Source organism: Cydia pomonella, chromosome 10, assembly GCF_033807575.1.
Source record: "Cydia pomonella isolate Wapato2018A chromosome 10, ilCydPomo1, whole genome shotgun sequence".
Taxonomy (NCBI): domain Eukaryota; kingdom Metazoa; phylum Arthropoda; class Insecta; order Lepidoptera; family Tortricidae; genus Cydia; species Cydia pomonella.
In genome coordinates, this window is record NC_084712.1 from 5,644,990 (window position 1) to 5,665,464 (window position 20,475).

Genomic DNA, 20,475 nt, shown 5'->3' on the forward strand with positions numbered 1-20,475 from the left:
ATCTTCATTAACTTCGGAATAGCTCCATAATATACCTACTTATAGACTTCTATGGGTATCCTACTAAACCGGTTTTTAAACATACAGGTAATCAATGTAATCATAATTGCGTGATGTTACATAATACCATCCCAGTAGGTAATTGAAATGTTCCAAGTCTTGCCTTGTGAAGTATTTGTGCCTATAGGCAGTCTTCATTACTTAAGTAATTATATGTAGAGTGATATTAACTATAGAGTGATCTCATACTTTAAGAAGTTATTATTATTTTTGCTTAGGTACGAATTTAAGTAGGTAAGTTCTAAATAGGTAATAGGTATCCTAAGCAGGCCCAGATTTACAGACCTAAGGCCCCTAGGCACATGTTATGGCACTAAGAATTTAGGGGGCTCATTGTGGCCCTAGGCGGAGATCCGGCCCTAAATCACCGCTGTCTCAAAATATTGGACTAATTACGTTACCTTAATTAATTGAACGTATAAATATTCGCAATTATATTATTATCAACGTCCGCATTATCATTTCTTGTGTCAGTAATTTAAAGTTACTCTAACCTTAGTTCAGCTGTTTAAATGTTTATTGTTATGAACGTTATGTCACCTTACCTCACGTCAGTAGAACGTTTTTGTAGCGAGGTAACCGCTTGATACCGTAATACTATTAGCATCTCGTTCTGCCATGGGAGTGCCCTAGTGATGTACCTTAGCGCGCGCCATGCCTTCGCCAGTCAGTTTGCCCGCCAACGCGTCCCAGCGACGCCGCGTCGCGAGTACCATAGACATTATAGACAACCCGGATACGTTTCCCGATTCCCGCTTCTAAGGTATTTTCGCAAAGTTACCTGCATTGCTTCGATTTGCAATTGGATTTTTTTAAGTGTTTTTGTTTTGTTTTTAAAAGTGTTGTAAAGTTGCCTGTGTGAAGTTACGCCGGCATGACTGTTGTTAATGTTGTGACCCCTTAGTTGTTTCTTTTGGAACTCATTGTTGTTGTAACTGTAAACTACAAACTTCTAGTTATCCTAGATTCTAATAATCTGTTATTTAATTTGTTATGTTTGTATGTATGTTTAAAATAATAAGTAATATAAAATACAAAAACTGCCACACATGTTCTTAGTTCTTACCTGTAAGACGCAATGCCTAAATATTATGACGCTTAAAGCTTTGCTAAGTGCCTATATGAATGTATCTAATTTAGGTATCTTTTGGAAATGAATCACCCAAGAAGTACAATAACTCCGTAGGTGTTAAAAGATTAGGCAAGCATATACATAATTGCAAATTATTATTGACAAGTACGAGTACTATTGCCTCATATGAATTTAGATGGCCTCATTTCTGCGAACGTTTAAGTTATTCAGCTGGTCTAACTTGTAAACAAGACGAGGTACCTATTTACGATAATTTTGAAACGAACCGGATAAAAAACTTTTATTATAGGTGTAATTATTTTTTCCAACGTCGTCTGAAAAGCACTATTTTCGATACTTATTCTTTTTGTATTATTTATTGTACTTCTTATACAAGTATTATTTATGTAGGTACTTAATTAATCGGTATCAGTATTACTGTTTCCTAATTTCTAACTAATTTTCAGAAAGTTATGCCCAAAAAACTGTTTTATTGCCCTAAAATTGAAAGTTCTATGCATTATAAGTATCTCAAAGACAGCGAACTTTTAAGGAAATATGCAATAAGTACTGCTTTGTAATAGGCTGTTGTAGTTGTTAATATAATAAGCCGTACAAAATACGAGAAAACGGTGAGAGAGATAGATCGAAGGTCATTAGGACCAGCTCCTATATAAAGAATTGAAATTACTTTGCTTTACTTAATTGGTCCCTTAAATAAATGTATATGTTTTGCATATTTTTGTGAACATATTTTTAGAATGATTCATTTCCATACATATATTACCTTGGTGCTTTAAATAGGTTTAATTGCCTAACTAATTTAGCACATTCTTAGAAATTGCGTCTGTCTTAAGAACACTTGCATTGCATGTGCTTTTTTACTTAATAATTAAGACCATCGTGTATTTTTACAAGCTTTTGTTTAACTTTTGGCCTGTTAGTGTGGGTAAAAATTTGGGAGCTAAATTTGACCCACTTCCCGATTTCCAATTGAGCTTAAAGTTTGCATATATGTACATGTGTAAATGTGATGACAATGCAATATTATGACGGTATGAAGCTGATATGATGATGGAGACAGAAGGTGGCCTTGGAAACTCTGTGATAAAATAACATACTAATTGTTTTTGGGGTTGTTAGGATTGTGTCGATGAGTATTAGTTGCCTGTAGAAAGAAAAATACAGACAGCGATAAAAGCTTGTACGAAAAATGAATTTTGTTCCAAAACTTATTTACATGATGTATTGGCTCGACTGGGCTTACCTATTGGTTTTCTGTTTTATTACCTAATGGAGTCATCATCCACCTTATCGACTGCATTCTTGAGATGGCATGCTTGACGAAATGGTTTAATTCTTGCTTCTAATCTAAGCACAAATAATGCAGGTCATTCATTCAACAATTGTAAGATCATATAAAGTTATTAGAAGCTTCACACACCTTGGTTAATTCAGTCGTTCTAACTGGCATCATAACTAGGATCCTAAAATGTTTGTTCCTAATAGTCAGTGCACTCATGCCTGCACTGCCTATGCAAAACACCTATACGATTTTGCATATTTTTGTGTCAAACTGGTCAACATGGACAACATGTTATTGTTAAAGATGAGGTGCTTTCTCCTGCTGCTGGCGCTGGTCTCGGCCCGCGGGCAGGACACGTGCCAGTCCGGCCCCGAAGCCCAATACTTGCTATTCGGCACCAAGACCGCATACAACTACGTCAACAGGAACTTGCCCAATCTAAACCCGCAGAATATACCTGGTGAGTGCCTAGATTTTAAGTACCTACATTAATACCTTCCACGTGTACACAGCTGCTAAATTGCATACTTACTTTATAAATGGAATTCATTAATAAAAAACGTTAAGTATATTGTGGATTTGCTAATTTTTGTTCAAGTTAATTGTGCTGTTACTATTACTTAGTCAGACAATCATTTTCTTAATCTGATAGTTACAATATGAAAATCGGGGTTCGGAATTGAAACCGCCAGATTAAGAAAATGCCTATAAATATAGCAGGTCAAATAACTTTGTCAGTTGACAGTGCCTAATTTTTTTTAACTAGCCTCTTTTTCTACTGACGGAAATGGTTTGAATGACTATAATTGTCAGATTAAGTAACAGCACAATAGCATTAACTTGGACCAAAATTACCAAATCCACAATCTACTTAAGAATCTTTAACCCCGCACCAAGTACACGAAAATTTTAAAAAATAGGGTTGTTTCCATCTACAAATCTTAGGGCAGAATTATATCCCAATAAATTCTTTTGGATTATAAGAGCATGTTAAACTACTTTTAGGGGACCTGTAATGACCATATTTTTGTAAATATTTAATTTAAAATATCTTTTGGCACACGTCACGTGACCAAACTCGAAACGTCATTGAAGATTGTGATGACGTCACAACTCTCGGATTGACACTGTTGACAGTTAGGCGATAAACAACAAATGACAAATGTCAGTTGACAGTTCGTATCTTCTACGTATGTATGTAGTTATGTGTCAAACCGTAAACTGTGACGTCACACAATTTTCAAAAAGCGTTTTGGGCGCGAAAGCATCTGACAAAATATATTTTGTTAATTTAACATATTTAAAGCCGTTTTTAATATAAAAGTTGAATTTTACGGCAACTTTTAGTAATATAGAACGTAATACAAGCGTTTCAAAAAATTGGAAACAACCCTATTGTAAAGACTCTTCCGTGATCACTGGAAAAGAAAATATTATACCTACATATTACCTTTTATTCTTCCTATCACCTGTTCTAACTATTCTAGTAGGTCTCTACAACGCTCGAGTAACTTCAAATTTAGCATCTCCCCTGCTAATGACTTTTTGGCCAGCAGCAGAGTACAAATCAACAAAGCACAAACCATTTTTATAAATTTCATAAGAGCTGACATTGAATTAATTAATAAAACTATAAGTGAAAAGTCGTAATTTCAAATATTACCTGTCTACGCGTGGAACATCGTAAACAAAACAAAAGCCACTCGGACTGTGACAGTGCCAACATTACGCTGCGAAAAAGCATAGACAAATACACAAAGGCTTGACAAAGGAATTAAAAATCCATTTGAATAAGGTAGCACCTCACTATTCCGGGTCATTCACCTCAAAGTCTTCAAACCTGTTATTACTTAAATTTAAAAGAAAAAAAGAAAAAGTATTGAATTGTTATTGTAGCTCTACAATTGTTTTGTTTCAATGAGTGAAACACTAAAATAACTAACGGTCCGATTCGAAGAATGAGATATGATAAGGATAAGTTCTTATTTAGATATCGTTTGTATGTCGTATAATTAACAGAAGCAGCTCGGTTCGGGCACCAATGTCACTTTATCGTTAGAAATATCATAGATAGATCGTACTGGGATTACAGCGAAATCGAAATAAACGTCAATTTTGACATTTCGTTCAGTTATCGATCTTTAATAGTACATTACGAAGTACGAAAAACAGGAAATTCGAAACGAGTGGCGATACATTAAAACACGACCGAAGGGAGTGTTTTAAATCGACACGAGTTGCGAATTACCTATTCGCACATGTATCGTACAACGTTTTACAGTACATATGGCCCTTTAAATGTTCGACACAGTAACGTAATATGCTAATTTTCGCACTAGTGCGGTAAAGTAGCACCATATGTACTGTAAAAGTTCTTTCCAAGATCTTAAACGTGTCTTAATCTTAATCATTCTTCAAATCGGACCAAAAGTATTATCAGTAACAGAGAAATGTGACAAATAACGGCAAAAATAGATTATGAGTACTATTTATACAAGGTAATGCTGCTAATTAGGTCATTTCGGATTTCGGTATAGCGCGATACACCTGATTATCCATTAAGACATTTGAAGCAACATGTAGTCATGGACTTTAATTGTTGACCCAGCTTACTGTAGAAAACTATCTGCCATAGGGCGTAGTCGTTCATTTCCTTCCGTCTTCCACCCATAGTATTTTCGTGTTGTTTATTACTAGGTAGGTATTATGTACATACGTATACTTTGGCGTGGTCCATTGGTCTCTCGTATGCGTCAAGTTTGTATTGCATTTACCGCACTTTCTATACCCAATCAAACTAGAACGGAGCGCCGTCAGTTTTGTAACAGTCTGCACTTATACGCTGAGTAATCTGTCATACTGTATGTCATTGTCATTGTACCGACTCGACAATACAACTTTCGGTTCGCCGGCCATAATCATTTTATGGCCAAGCAAAGCAATTTTGCCCAACCTTTTTTACCGTAACTTCAATTCCTTACTGAATATGTTTTGTTCTCACTTAATTAGTACCTGTACTTACTCACTTGCCTTATTATAACTCGGCGCTTATAATCTAAATACATTAGTCGCGTTTTTTGTATTGTGTGAATGAAAATTAATTTTCCTATGAACAACAAACTTGGTGAGCTAGGTCTACTTGTCATTATTATTCCCCTTTTTTGTACCTGTGCCACTACGCAAAGAGAATACCTATATAACACTATCGTCAATTTTTTTTTTTTTTATTAGCCTATTTGTGTGTCCCACTGCTGGGCAAAGGCCTCCCCTCTAGCTTTCCAATCCTCCCTGTGCTGAGAAAGGTCCCGCCAGTCCCGCTGAAACGCATCCAAGTCGTCCCGCCATCTCTTTCTCGGTCTGCCTCTGCCACGACTACACCGGGGATGCCAGCTAGTGGCTATTTTAGCCAATTGTCATCCGGTCGGTCGGTCGGTGGCGGTCTTCATCCCAACATCGACGACACGGGTTTTGGAGCGAAGCTCTGTGTTCCTCACCCTGTCTGATCTTCGGATACCCAGGATACTCCGCTCCATTGCTCTTTGACAAACCTTGAGCCGTGATTTTTGCGCCTCAGTTAATGACAGGTCAATTGTTTGATAAAAATCATTAACCGTTACAAAATCGATAAAATCTTCTTGTTATTGGAATATTTATCGGCCAATTCATATCTGACATGAAAAATAGGTGGATGATATTACTTAGACTGGTAGTCCCGCCATATATATGTAAACTGTTTTAGAAGTTTAGTGGTATATGAGTTGAGACCAGGGATCGGCAGTCGGAACCCGGTATCTTTTGTATGGGAACGAAAACGGTATTTTTAGGGTTCCGTAGACAAATGGCAAAAAACGGAACCCTTATGGATTCGTCATGTCTGTCTGTCTGTCTATCCGTCCGTATGTTACAGCCACTTTTTTCCGAAACTATAAGAACTATACCGTTGAAAGTAAGTAGAAGTATTCTGTGAACCGCATTAAGATTTTTACACAAAAATAGAAAAAAAAAAACAATAAATTTTGGGGGTTCCCCATACTTAGAACTGAAACTAAATTTTTTTTTCATCAAACCCATACGTGTGGGGTATCTAACTAAGGCTGTCTTCAAAATGATATTGAGGTTTCTAATATAATTTATTTCTAAACTGAATAGTTTAGTTTTTTTAATACGTCATAAATGGTACGGAACCCTTCATGGACGAGTCCGACTCGCACTTGGCCACTTTTTCGTTCTTTGTTAATTATTTCATTTCTAATTGGGCAATCTAATAATACATAGTCGTTATCTAAAAACACAACTGAGTCCTACATTTGAAGTATAAAATAAACCGAAAGATATGGTTATTCGAAGTTTTTGCAAAAAACCGGTTCGGGCCCATTACCAGACTCGGGCGGCATGCCGTCCCAGACCAATAACGTCTACAAACATAAGCCATTATAATGCCTGCCGGCAATGGCTTGCTGCCACACACTAACAGTTGAGTTTTGAGTCTTCAGTTTTCGCCCCAAGACCATAGACTATCCGGCCGATATCTGTCGAGACGACCGAGGCTGACCGGAATCGTCAATAGGCCACACACTCTCGGTTCGTATTAGTCGTCAGGCCGAAACCTGAAATGGAACTATTCGTTTTTAGTCCTTTTGCGATTAACTGATAGACAAATGTCATTATGCGAACTAGTAATTTGTTTCTTTAAAGATCCTGTACCCCTAGTGTAAATTTATTCGACAGCGAAACGTGACGTACGCGTTTGCGTTAACTCTTATTTTGTATGGAATTTTGAGTTTCCTAAACGTCCCACTTGGCGCGCTGTTTCTAAATCCCATACAAAATGAGACTTAACGCAAACGCGTAGGTACGTCACGTCACGTTATCGAAATGATTACTAGCCAACCTACAAACAGGCATACCAGGTAGATATAGTTTGGTGAGTAGGCGTGAAATACAGGAAACCATTCAGCGTAGTTACCGAATGGGTTTGATATTACAACCTTATCTTATGAAATGTGTGCAATTTAATCCGCACAGACAGTCAAAACAACAGCTACCTACCTATTTTGATAACTAAACCAATATCACTTCCGGTTGCATGTCCATTAAAAAACAAAGTTAAAAAAAGAAGTAAACAGTTATCTTACATTACATGATATTTGTAGTTAAAAAATATAGTTGATGCGTACCCATACGTAGTTCACATCCAAAAGCCATTTGTATGTTGTACCTATAATTTAAGTGGACACACAGTAAGACGTACCGTATAAGTAATTGATATTATATTGAGACTAATTAAAATTGTCGGATAAGCTAGAAAATCTTTACAATGTGTATTCACACAAGATCGAAATAAAAAAAAACAGGCAGCGCTACTTGGTACTTTGCCAATCAATTCAAACGGAATTTAATTTAAATTTAAATGCGGTTTTACATACTAAATGAGTCTAGCACCCACTCCAGTGAGAAAGTAAGACGTAATTAATCATTCATCGCTCAAAGCAAGAAGTAGGAGTAGTTGGACCCATACACAGGCAGAAAAACAAAAAAATATCTATTATAAATACCCGAAAGTTAAGGATACTGGAGCCTGAGGACCTACCGCGAACACCGAAGTTCGCAAATTTCGGGCATCTTTCTACTTGTGTGTGCTTTTCGAGATACATGTAATCATAGTTTGTAAATTTCGGGCATCTTTCTATTTGTGTGTGCTTTTCGAGATACATGTAATCATAGTTTGTAAATTTCGGGCATCTTTCTATTTGTGTGTGCTTTTCGAGATACATGTAATCATAGTTTGTAAATTTCGGGCATCTTTCTATTTGTGTGTGCTTTTCGAGATACATGTAATCATAGTTTGCGCTGTTTGTATTTTGTCACTTTTCATGAGAATGACATATTCCTAGTGTGATGCGTAGTTAGTAAAGTTTAGTTTCAAACAATTTTAAAATCTTTAATCTAATAAGAGAAACATAGTTTATTTTGCTCGGGGCAAGATAAACAATTATGAGAATTCCCTTCAAGTGTTTCTCTTGCGACAATGTTTCTCTTATCCCATCTAACCTTTTATTGTATCGGTATACCTATTTACGCAAAAAAAGCTGTGGCCTTATTGGCTACATGCGAAGTGCATGGTGTTGGTGGGTGTAAGTAAAGCGATCTCAGCGCATAAGGTGATAAAAATTAGAACTAACTGCGGATAGCGTCTAACATTCCGTACAAGTTATATGGCTCAAACTGTAATTTACGATTACTCCTGAAATATTCATTTAAATTGTATGGTGTAAGGAACCATTGTAATCTGTATGAAATGCTTTATGTAACTAATGTATTTAATTTGATAATTATTAATACTGTATCCGTGTAAATAGCTTTGCAAGTGCCACATATTATGTGATCTTTTTCTAGAATGGGTATAGTAAGTTATCCTTGAAAGATAAACATTCAACATCGCGGACTTTTTTGTAGACAGACAGACAACCCCACCCTGACGCCACCCCACTAATATCTACATTGTGTTGTTATAGCTCAAACGGATTAGGCAGCGTTTTCGATTAAAGCTCCTAGCCAGCGTGATTTTTCCGACAACATCGTTATATTTACACCAACTTACATAAAACCTTAACAAGTTATATACCTAAAGTTTTCCTCAAGAATCACTCTACAAGTATTGATAGATGAAAGTTGTATGTAAATCCGGTCATTTTTAGTTTTGGAGTAGTTTAAGATGTAGTATGTAGTGAATTGACGTTTTCCCCTAGGCTTGCGGACGCTAGGTTGCGTGCCAGTCGTGCACATAGCGAATAGGATCTATGAGAACAATAAAGATGATTTGAGTTTTGGGTCTTAGGGCGATCGGCGAGCTTAGCGAGCTAGGTAAGCACCTCGCTAAGTTTCACATTTACATCGCAGCATCCTTATAACCTCTATTTTTATACATAATTTAGCATATTTTGATTAGGAAGTCCTGTAGAATGTAGATGGACCAATGTTAGTCAACATATAAATATCTAACTAGAATAAAGTAACTATTAATATCAACATGTGATCTCCTATAACTCCATAATGAGCCCATGAGACATCACCATGCTATTTTAAACAGTATTTATTAAACGATGAAAAATCTGCTATTGGCACAATTCCAGCAGTTAATTCCGGTTGTGACATCACTGGGAATATGACCCTTGTTGCGAAGGGCGCAAGCCCTAAAATGAGTTACAAAATGCGATATAAATATTTATATGCCTAATCATTATGGTAGATTTCCCGTGGCCAGACGAGTAAAATTAGCTGCGTTTAAAAATATAGCTTTATGTTATTATTTTTGTCATTTAACATTGTAACTGTCGCAAATATTTAATGTTGTTAAATGAGTCTCAAACGTCACAGTAGGTAGGTGTTGCTTTTTAAAATATTTATTTTTAGGGGTAATTTGATCCCTGCCATCGAAATTATTGTTCATTTGCACATTTTGTTCGGAAACATTCATATTTATTCACATTCAAACAAGACAAGCAAAACACTAGTGGTAGTTTATAGGTATTGTTATTGTACTTGTTTTTGTTTATTGATGAAATTGGCCTCTCCCTTATTAATTATACCAAAGCCGCAATAATGACACGATCCTAGCCAATAATGTAGGTACCTATTTATGCATCCTAAACAACACTATCTAGATGCCCGTAAAGTAAAGTAACATCTTAATAGCAGGGCAGAGTTGTATATTAGCTATTTCAATATTATCAATAATTAATTTACAGAATTTCCAGCCTAGGCCTAATTTCTGGACTGGAAGCACAGATGGCTTAGGTAATATTTGGTAGCCAAAGCGGACCCCAGGCTCCTTTAAGATGCAACCAGGAAAACATTAAGATGAGTAGGAGTGAAAAACCAAACTATACTGACGAATAAGCAAGTCCTGAACAACTTTTACTTGGGGCCAACCCCGAAATCGCGAAAAATGTCTGCTGTTTCATCAATTTTTTTTTTTGCGTTTTCGGCCGTTTGTCCCCATTGTAAAAGTATGTAGTATGTTATACATATTCGCCCCTCAAAGTATTGTCACTTGGTCAGACATCACAAAATCACTGTATAATAGGTATTTTTTTTTATTTACCACGAACATTATCGATACGTCGAGGTAAATGAATGCTCATAAATCTTCTTTAGTGCATAGATAGATAGATAGATAGAATACTCTTTATTGGCACACCTCAGTAAAAATATACAATTACAAACCTACAAAACAAATGCCTACAATTTGGAACGTTGGCAGCGGCGCATCCGTGCAACAACGGCGATATTTGGTACAGTTTTCATAGGTACGGAAACTGGAATACTGCGTTCTGTCTAGTCTAGTAAACATGCTAGCTTGCTTATTTGAATTCGAACTTTACTAATTTAGCTGATTTTAGCAGTTTTGTTTTGACATTATTCGCAGTGCATCTCGCTCGTGTTTATTGGTGCGAACGAGGTGCATTGCAAATTGTGTCAAAATTAAATGACTTTGTTACAAGTTTAGGTAACCACAAACTACAACATATTAGTAGTGGGGCGTTTACTGTTAATTTCACATAGCTTAGGGTACCTGAGCCGTGTGAGATGTATCGGCTTAGTAAGAGCACTCGGACGACATTAAAACTGGGGCAACTTACAGAAGACATAATCCCACCAAAATAAATTACATGTAAAGGTTGTCAAGACGAAACCATAACTCGCACTGTTAAAAAGTGATCAGATCTTTTGTAGAGCCAAGCTGCTAACTCTACAAGCCTACTTGACATCATATCCCGAGGATTTTGTTTATCTGGGATAATTCAAACCCAAGTTTCATTACTTCAAAAATAAGTTTAAAAAAAACGACAAAGCGCTTCAAGAAAAGGTAGGTAGTGCCTTAGCGCTTCGCTTGACTCGTCTTGGCGGGGACACTATCGATCTACATTTTGCATAAATTATTATATTAGAGACTCGTCTAGGGTGATTTTTGACTCTGTAAATCGCCAGGACTCAGGATACCCTGTTCTGGAGAGGCGGTAATGACTACTTATATCAGACTATCCCCTAAAAACCAGTTTATCCTCATCGCGTTCATGACACGCCGCGGTGTTCGCATTAAACTGTCGGAAGGTGCCTAAAGGGCAGCCATATTCAAGGGCATATTAAGGAAGCCCGCAGACCCGGACGCATGCCATCTGAGCGTTTCTGAGCCCACTTAGCTATCTTGAATACTACTGCTAGCAAACCAGTAGGTACTTCAGCAGTCATTTGCGACTGTTATGTTCAAAGTGTTCATCCGAGACTCCATAGCCCCATAGCTGATATATTTTCAGCCCATTACAAAAAAAACCGGCCAAGCGCGAGTCGGACTCGCACAAGGTTTCCGTACCATTATCTATATAACCGGCCAAGAGCATGTCGGGCCACGCTCAGTGTAGGGTTCCGTAGTTACTCTTCCGTCACATTAAGCTAAACTGGAGCTTAAAGTATAGTAAATTGTTAACCAAGGGATGAAACGGTACCTTTCACCCGAGTTAAACAAATAGGCAAATTTGCATAATCAGTACCTAATTAAAGTAAGTCTTTTTACTATGAAGGGAAAACTTTGTGCGATAACTCAAAAACAGCTAAACTGATCATGTTCGCTATAGTTTTCATTTAATGTCTTTCTTAAGCTCTACTTCCACGATTTTTTCCATATTTTTTGGACCTATGGTTCAAAAGTTAGAGGGGGGGGGACACATTTTTTTATTCTTTCGGAGCGATTATCTCCGAATATATTCACTTTATCAAAAAATGTTTCTTGAAAACCCCTATTAGTTTTGAAAGACCTTTCCAACGATACCCCACACTCTAGGGTTGAAGCGAAAAAAATAATTCACCCCCACTTTACGTGTAGGGGAGGTACCCTAAAAAAAATTAAATTTTTAGATTTTATTGTACGACTTTGTCGGCTTTATTGATTTATATATCCATGCCAAATTTCAGCTTTCTAGCACTAACGACCACGGAGCAAAGCCTCGGACAGACAGACAGACAGACAGACAGACAGACAGACAGACAGACAGACGGACATGGCGAAACTATAAGGGTTCCGTTTTATGCCATTTGGCTACGGAACCCTAAAAAAGGTTCAGTATGCCTGACCTAATATGGTGATGCATATGTATAGCGACTATTTTTACTAATAACTTGCCAAAAAACGAATCAGGTCAGGGGTCAAATTCTGATTTCAAACTCAAAGTATGATTTCAAACATGAACTGAACTAAAAAAGGGGCATGGAAACTTCCTTACAAAGGGTTACATTAACTTTTAAGTTTGTGGTTCTCCTTCATTTATTAATTCATTTAAATAAAATGAGTATACTCAGATAGTAAATCACAATTAAAAGTTATGATGAATGGACATAGTATGACAAACGCGCGTGTGGGGTTGCTCTAACAATAATTTTAACACACCTATCATAACGCGGTAGATACAGAAACAGGTTGTGTCCATAAAAGAGTTGTTTCCGATGGATATCATGAAATCTAAGGAAATACAATGAAAAATCAAGATCACAAAATGCTTTTTTTGTATTTTTTAGGGTTCCGTACCAAAAAGGTACAAAAGGAACCCTTGTGGGGGACTTTGTCCGTCCGTCTGTCCGTTTTTTATAAAAAAAACTGTCCTGGAAACCCACATAACTCATACACTAACTTCATCGTAACAAATCGTTTATAGTCGAACCAAGCTAACTATGCACTAGCTTTGACGCACTAAGTACCTACTAAGTATTACCTACTATTTTGGTTGGTATGAAGCGAGGACACAGATTAAATAATATCCGATTGAATTTTGTGATTGTCAGTAGATGTAAGCAGGTAGTTAGCTAATTTGTCCGCCTTTTATATTCCCAGTTACGGATATTGGTGAAAACGTAACCATAATAAATACCTAGGCTTCTAGGAAACTTGTTTTTCTGTAGCAAAAGGTCATGTAGCATCTTGGGTTTACTCATTAGTCTTATTTCAGTTTAAATACTTTCGTAAGCAAAATAATTCCAATCGCAAAAACTTTAGCACTCATTCGAACCATATTATAAGGGCAACTTGTAGTTCCCTGAGCAACCCTTTAATCTAGTTTTGTAATGTCATGTTCCGTGGCTATAAAAACGGGTTTTATAGGCTAAGGTAAGCATACGTGACAAAAGCAGCCGCGGCAAGCCCTTTCATCTGTAGGTGTGTCCCATTAGGACCATTCGTAAACCTTATTGCATAAGGTCCACTGATGGACATGGACAGTTAAGGTTGGGGGCCAAAGGTAACTTTGATATGAAAGGATTAATATTGTTATGATTGGCTCGTGCATATCGCACGTATATACTACGTATATTGTTGGTAGATATATTAGAGTGAGCAAGACGCACGCGCGAATATTAACAAAATGACATTATTTTAACATCAAAATATAAGTTCGAATTGGCCTCTTGATGTATGTGGGAAGTGGGAGGGCGATACGATTCAGATTTCCTTTAAAATTTTGATATTTTTATGATACGAGCTTGACAATTGACATGTTTCTTAGTCTCGTGCGGACCAATAAAGGCCTGCACACAACGGATGCGTGTGCGTATATGTGAACTTGCGCGTTGTAATATACAGATCCTTATGAGGTACAGCACACCGCTTGCGCGACGTTGCGTGCACGGCTCAAACATTTTAGCGAACGCGCACGTGCACGTTTTCGCACACGCAGCCGGTGTGCTCTAACCTTAAGTGTGAGCGAGATGGCGTATGACACGACTCGTAGCTAATTTCGCGCGCACCAATAAACGCTTGCGATATCATATCAATTACTAAACCGTAATCAAACAGTATAAAGAAATATCTAAGTATAGTATTATACCTACAGTAGTATATGTAGATACCTACCTAATAGGTCTTACCAATGTTGGCCGAACGATAATCAGAATTGAAAATATTGAAAATTAACCATTACAAATTGAACCGTAAGCTACAACCGTCCGTTACGGTTCAATTTGTAATGTTTAATTTTTAATATTTTCATTATTTTCAATTCTTAATTCATTTATTGATTGCTTTTGTGGGTTAGCAATAGGTCTTATAACTAGAAAACATTACGTTTATCACAAAGCCTGTCAGGGCACTGCATTATTACCTATGTACTTAAATAACACAATTTAGCAATAACGATAATAAAATGTGAATAAAAGTACAATAGAAACTTAAACTAATTAAAAACTAAAAATCTATATCTAAAGAGGGCCCCTGGGGCATAGTGCCAAAGATACTGGCAGCATTTCCTCGCTGAATCGCAACGCTTATTCGTTGAGCGAGGAAGCTGCCAGCTCTTTTGTCCCTTGTAACGTCAACCAGCCGTTTGGCCAAATCATTAAAAATGCTCTGAGCTCCCGGGCCCCACGGACCGAGGGTCTCGACACCGAAAGGAGCAAAGTTATAATTGGCGTCGAGACCCCTGTATTTCCTCCTTTTGAGGGTCTCGGCAGCCTCGGCAGCCGCACCCGCTTTCTTTGTAGTACCGTGAAGGTGAGACGGTGCCAGTGTGTCCACGCAGGTCGCGTCCCACACCAACACTCGTCCCATCCTACACGGTATCAATGACATACCATCAGGTCTCTTGCCATCGTCCCGGGCTATACCAGCCGGCTCAAGTATCGCAGGCACGTTGACGGTGACAAAAGACCTGCGGATAATGTCGTTGAGCGCGGCGTGACGTGACAATCGCCCCGCGCTTCGCTGGCAAGACAGACCATGACGCCCCCGCTCGTCCACGTCACTCCCACAGTGGCATTTATGCGGTGCACAGATTGATACCCCCAGGCACAGCCCAACTGCAACACGGAGGGTGTTTCCATCTAGATGAGTGCCAGTATTGGGAGAGGGACATGCGTTGAGCCAGTGGCCAGCCTCCCTACAACCAACTGCTATCAAACGAGCTCGTTCAGCTCCTTCACTGTTATCTAGACATGTGGTATATGTTATTTTCGATAAAGCATCGTCCCAGCTCCTCTGTGATTTTGGATTATATGGAGGGTCATGTCCCGGGCAGGCAGACAGCCAGGCATTTCTAGCATCGTCCAGGTCTGAGATCTCAAAGTTTGTGGGTAAAGCCCTTAGGATTTTTCCTATGAGATCATCATTTTCAATTCTTATTAACGTTCGGTCAACACTGGGTCTTACTATAATGCCAATACCGCCATTTATGTCGTTTTGTAAGAAAAAGTACCATAAGTACCATAAAAAATCGGCCAAGTGCGAGTCGGACTCCACTATGTATAAAAACGGTCACCCATCCAAGTGCTGACCCCGCCCGTATCGCATCGTATATTTGATGGTCCGTGGCTCAATATGCATATATTTTACTCATTTTTCCCTCAATCTATACAACATGACACATCTATTTCAATTTATTAAAAAGTTATACAAAAAATCATGCATTTAAGGGTTAACTTCGGTGATTGGATGACAACCTCGAGATGGGAAAGAAATATTTATTTTATTCTGTTTTTAGTATTTCTTGTTATAGCGGCAACAGAAATACATAATCTGTAGAAATTTCCACTGGCTAACTATCACAGTTCATGAGATACAGCCTGGTGACAGACGGACGGACGGACGGACAGCGGAGTCTCAGTAATAGGGTCCGTTTGACCCTTTGGGTACCCTAAAAAGTCTAATAAGGAGTCGATGCTTAGGTACTTACATCAAATTATATTATTTAATCAATATTTAATTGATTCAAAGGTTGTATCATCCATCACTACACATTATAAAACAAAGTCCGCCTCTGTGTGTCTGTCGCAGGACCATACAATCGCATGTTTAAATCAAAATGCGATTAGATTTTTGTCTTCTGTGTCGGATGTTCATTCTCTCGAATTACCGCGATCACCGTATAATCGGAACTGTGAATTAATAAGGCCCTATTAAGGTAAAGGCCCTAAGGTAGTTGCGGCATCCACAAAGCGCTGGTGGCCTAGCGGTAATAGCATGCGACTTGCAATCCGGAGGTCGCGGGTTCAAACCCCGACTCGTACCAATGAGTTTTTCGGAACTTATATACGAAATATCATTTGATATCTACCAGTCGCTTTTCGGTGAAGGAAAATCGTGAGGAAACCGGACTAAGCCTAACAAGGCCTAGTTTACCCTTTGGGTAAGGTCAAATGGCAGTGGGATTAGTTGTCAAACGGACCCCAGGCTCTGATGAGCCGTGGCAAAATGCCGGGACAGCGCGAGGAAGAAGAAGAATAGTACATTACTAATAAATTACTATAGAGGACGGGAAACGAAGGGTTGCAGGCCAAGTAGATATAGACGGCCGAGCGTAGCGAGGTCGGGTAGGGATACGCGGCCGGCAACCCCATTTCTCGCCGAGATTTGTATAGTGCTTTTCTCAAACTTGCAATGAAATAATTTAAAAAAATAGGATGATGATAATGATGATTGTTTCATGTGATAGGTTATTCAGTGCGTGGGGTATTGAAGGGGAACAAAAATGTAATTATTTTGGCACTACGACGACGCCATTACGCTATTTTTTTTTATACTTTGGGGTTATTAAAAGGCGAACGAAAATTTGAATATTTTTACGCTACGCAAAAATAATGAAATTTTGTTCCCCCATGAACCCCTTTAACGAACATAAAAAAGAAAAAAAAGAAAAAAAAGCATAATGGCAGAATTTTGCTTACCTATAGGTTTTTTATGGTTGAATGCCAAGACGTTTAAAAACAAAAGAACGTTGCCTTACAGGCCTAGGTGTGTAAGGCTGTATGAAATTCCTTTACATATCATCTTCACTCATCGCACCTGATATGTAGTCATATCAACATTTCATTACAAGTTTGAGAAAATAGTTATTACATACACGAAGCAACAAGTAAAACGGTATTTTCAATGTATTACTAGTTTTCTTGACAGCGCGTCGTTTGGATGCCATCCCGACCCATTATTGTACGTCGTATGGCATCGTAAACCTTGGCGAAACGTGCTCCTCATGCGTAGACCGTATAACCGTGTTATAGGTTTGTGCTGGCATATTTTAATAGCACAATATTGAGACGGGCTACACACAGTTCGCATATGAAGGGTTCTTATCTTAGAATTTTTGATATGAAGGAAAATTGGGAAAATTCATCGCCTAGCGGGTCTGCCGGGAGGCCCACCGCTCAACCAACTATGGTGCATGCTGATCTTTCTTAGATTGTCTCTGCCTTACTTACTAAAACGATGATTTCGTTTATTATTATTGTTATTGTTTACCTCTATATTTATCACGTATATTCTTTATGTCTCGCTTTTTGAGCTTTGAATCTAAGCAGGAACTTCATAATTCTCCTTAGAATTTAGTCTTTAACGCAGTACGCTGCGTAAAACGTCAATTTTAGGTATATGGAAATGTTGCCTTCTGACTGAATGACGATTTGCGCAGCTATCGGCGTCAATCCAAAGCCTAACGAAATAATATTGTCTTAGTATTAAGTAAGCACAAACACAGTTGTCGTGGTAAACAATATTTTGCGTATAACTTGTGTGACACGAGTAATAGGAAAAATACTAAAAGCTTTCCGATTATGGAAGTGTGTCACCCTCAATAACGTCACTAGGTACAGAACACAGCTTTGTGACCCAGTTTTTGTTTGCCCGACAAACACGGGCGTGAGTTCATCTCCACGTTTAGGTACAATCTGCTCTTTCTAATAGGAAATCATCAATGGGTATTTAGCCTTTGGGGCCTTAAAGACAATCGAAATAAGTTTTTGGCAAAAATTTCATTTTTAGGGTTCCGTAGCCAAATGGCAAAAAACGGAACCCTTATAGATTCGTCATGTCCGTCTGTCTGTCCGATTCTGTCACAGCCACTTTTTTCCGAAACTATAAGAGCTGTACTGTTCAAACTTGGTAAGTAGATGTATTCTATGAACCGCATTAGGATGTTTACACAAAAATAGAAAAAAAACAATAAATTTTGGGGGTTCCCCATACTTAGACATGAAACTCAAAAAATCTTTTTTCATCAAACCCATACGTGTGGGGTATCTATGGATAGGTCTTCAAAAATGATATTGAGATTTCTAATATAATTTTTTTCTAAAATGAATAGTTTGCGCGAGAGACACTTCCAAAGTGGTAAAATGTGTGTCCCCCCCCCCGTAACTTCTAAAATAACAGAATGAAAAATCTAAAAAAAATATATGATATACATTGCCATGTAAACTTCCACCGAAAATTGGTTTGAACGAGATCTAGTAAATAGTTTTTTTTTAATACGTCATGAAATTAAAAAAAATTTTTTTTTTCATCATACCCATACGTGTGGGGTATCTATGGATAGGTCTTCAAAAATGATATAAATGTTTCTAATATCATTTTTTTCTAAACTGAATAGTTTGCGCGAGAGAACCTTCCAAAGTGAAAAAAAGTGTGTCCCCCCCCCTGTAACTTCTAAAATAACAGAATGAAAAATCTAAAAAAAATATATGATATACATTGCCATGTAAACTTCCACCGAAAATTGGTTTGAACGAGATCTAGTAAGTAGTTTTTTTTTAATACGTCATGAAATTAAAAAAAAATTTTTTTTTTCATCATACACATACGTGTGGGGTATCTATGGATAGGTCTTCAAAAATGATATTAATGTTTCTAATATCATTTTTTTCTAAACTGAATAGTTTGCGCGAGAGAACCTTCCAAAGTGAAAAAAAGTGTGTCCCCCCCCCTGTAACTTCTAAAATAACAGAATGAAAAATCTAAAAAAAATATATGATATACATTACCATGCAAACTTCCACCGAAAATTGTTTTGAACGAGATCTAGTGAGTAGTTTTTTTTTTTAATACGTCATAAAATTTAAAAAAAAAATTTTTTCATCAAACATATACGTGTAAGGTATCTATGGATAGGTCTTCAAAAATGATAGTTAGGTTCCTAATATCTTTTTTTCTAAACTGAATAGTTTGCGCGAGAGACACTTCCAAAGTGGTAAAATGTGTGTCCAAAGTGGTAAAATGTTGAACAAGATCTAGTAAGAAGATTTTTTTTTAATACGTCTTAAATTGTACGGAACCCTTCATGCGCGAGTCCGACTCGCACTTGGCCGCTTTTGGTACATGCTTTTATCGCTGACTGTACTTGTCTTTCCACAGGCAACTAATACTCATAGAGACAATTCTAAAAACCCCAAACATAATTAGGTTGCGTTGTTTTATCACAGAGTTCCTGTGGCTACCTCCTGTCTTCATCATCAGATCAGCTCGATGGTACCATAATATTACATTGTCACCCGACTCGACAAATTTTCAGTTTCATTGGAAACCGGTAAGTGGGTCAAATTTAACTTGCAAGATTTGATTACAGACCGACAAATAGACAACAGGACAGGTGAAACTAAATAAAAGCTTGTAATAATTTTAAAGAAAAAAAAACCGACTTCAATGAGGGAGACCGGTGAAATAACGATTATTGTTGATTTTAGATTTCATACAATGAAATTAAAAAGACAGCGTCCTACGCCTAATTATGTAGGAAAGGAGGTAACATGTTTCTTTTGCAACTGCACCCACCTTGACACATTTCAGATTTGCCCTATGGTTGACTGGTCAATAGGGTATTCGACTGTATTTAAGATAAATTATTTCACACCATGCATGAAATAAAGCACCAGATAATTATTAAAAAAAAACTAAATAGGATAGAAATATAAAAAATGTGCCTTGAAAACTAAACTGCTTGGCAAAGAGAACAAATTGCCAAACGTGAACTATGCATCATTGAAGAGTTCCGTTCTGTTCATCATCAGCAGTTCCACTTCATCAAATGTCACTTCTACAAATGTAAATACTTAAGATTTATTAATGAAAATACTAAGATCACTATATATATATATATATATATATATATATGCCTTTAACATTTGAGAAGTTCCCTCGACTCCTCATGGACCCCATCGTCAGAACTCGAACTTGACAAAAATTTATCTTGAAAATCGAATTTGCTTAACAAACACAGCGAAGAGGACAAAT

At 37.5% G+C, this 20,475-nt stretch overlaps 1 protein-coding gene across 1 annotated transcript in view; it reads left to right on the top strand.

The window, feature by feature from the left end:
- Positions 1-414: 414 nt before the first annotated feature.
- LOC133521918 (multiple inositol polyphosphate phosphatase 1-like) overlaps positions 415-20,475 on the top strand; it is a 37,114-nt gene continuing 17,053 nt past the window's right edge. Inside the window, exons 1-2 of the mRNA XM_061857044.1 lie at positions 415-823; positions 2,742-2,898. Of these exons, the coding sequence (XP_061713028.1) occupies positions 2,742-2,898 (157 nt within the window). The 5' untranslated portion in view covers positions 415-823. The remainder of the gene's footprint in view (positions 824-2,741; positions 2,899-20,475) is intronic.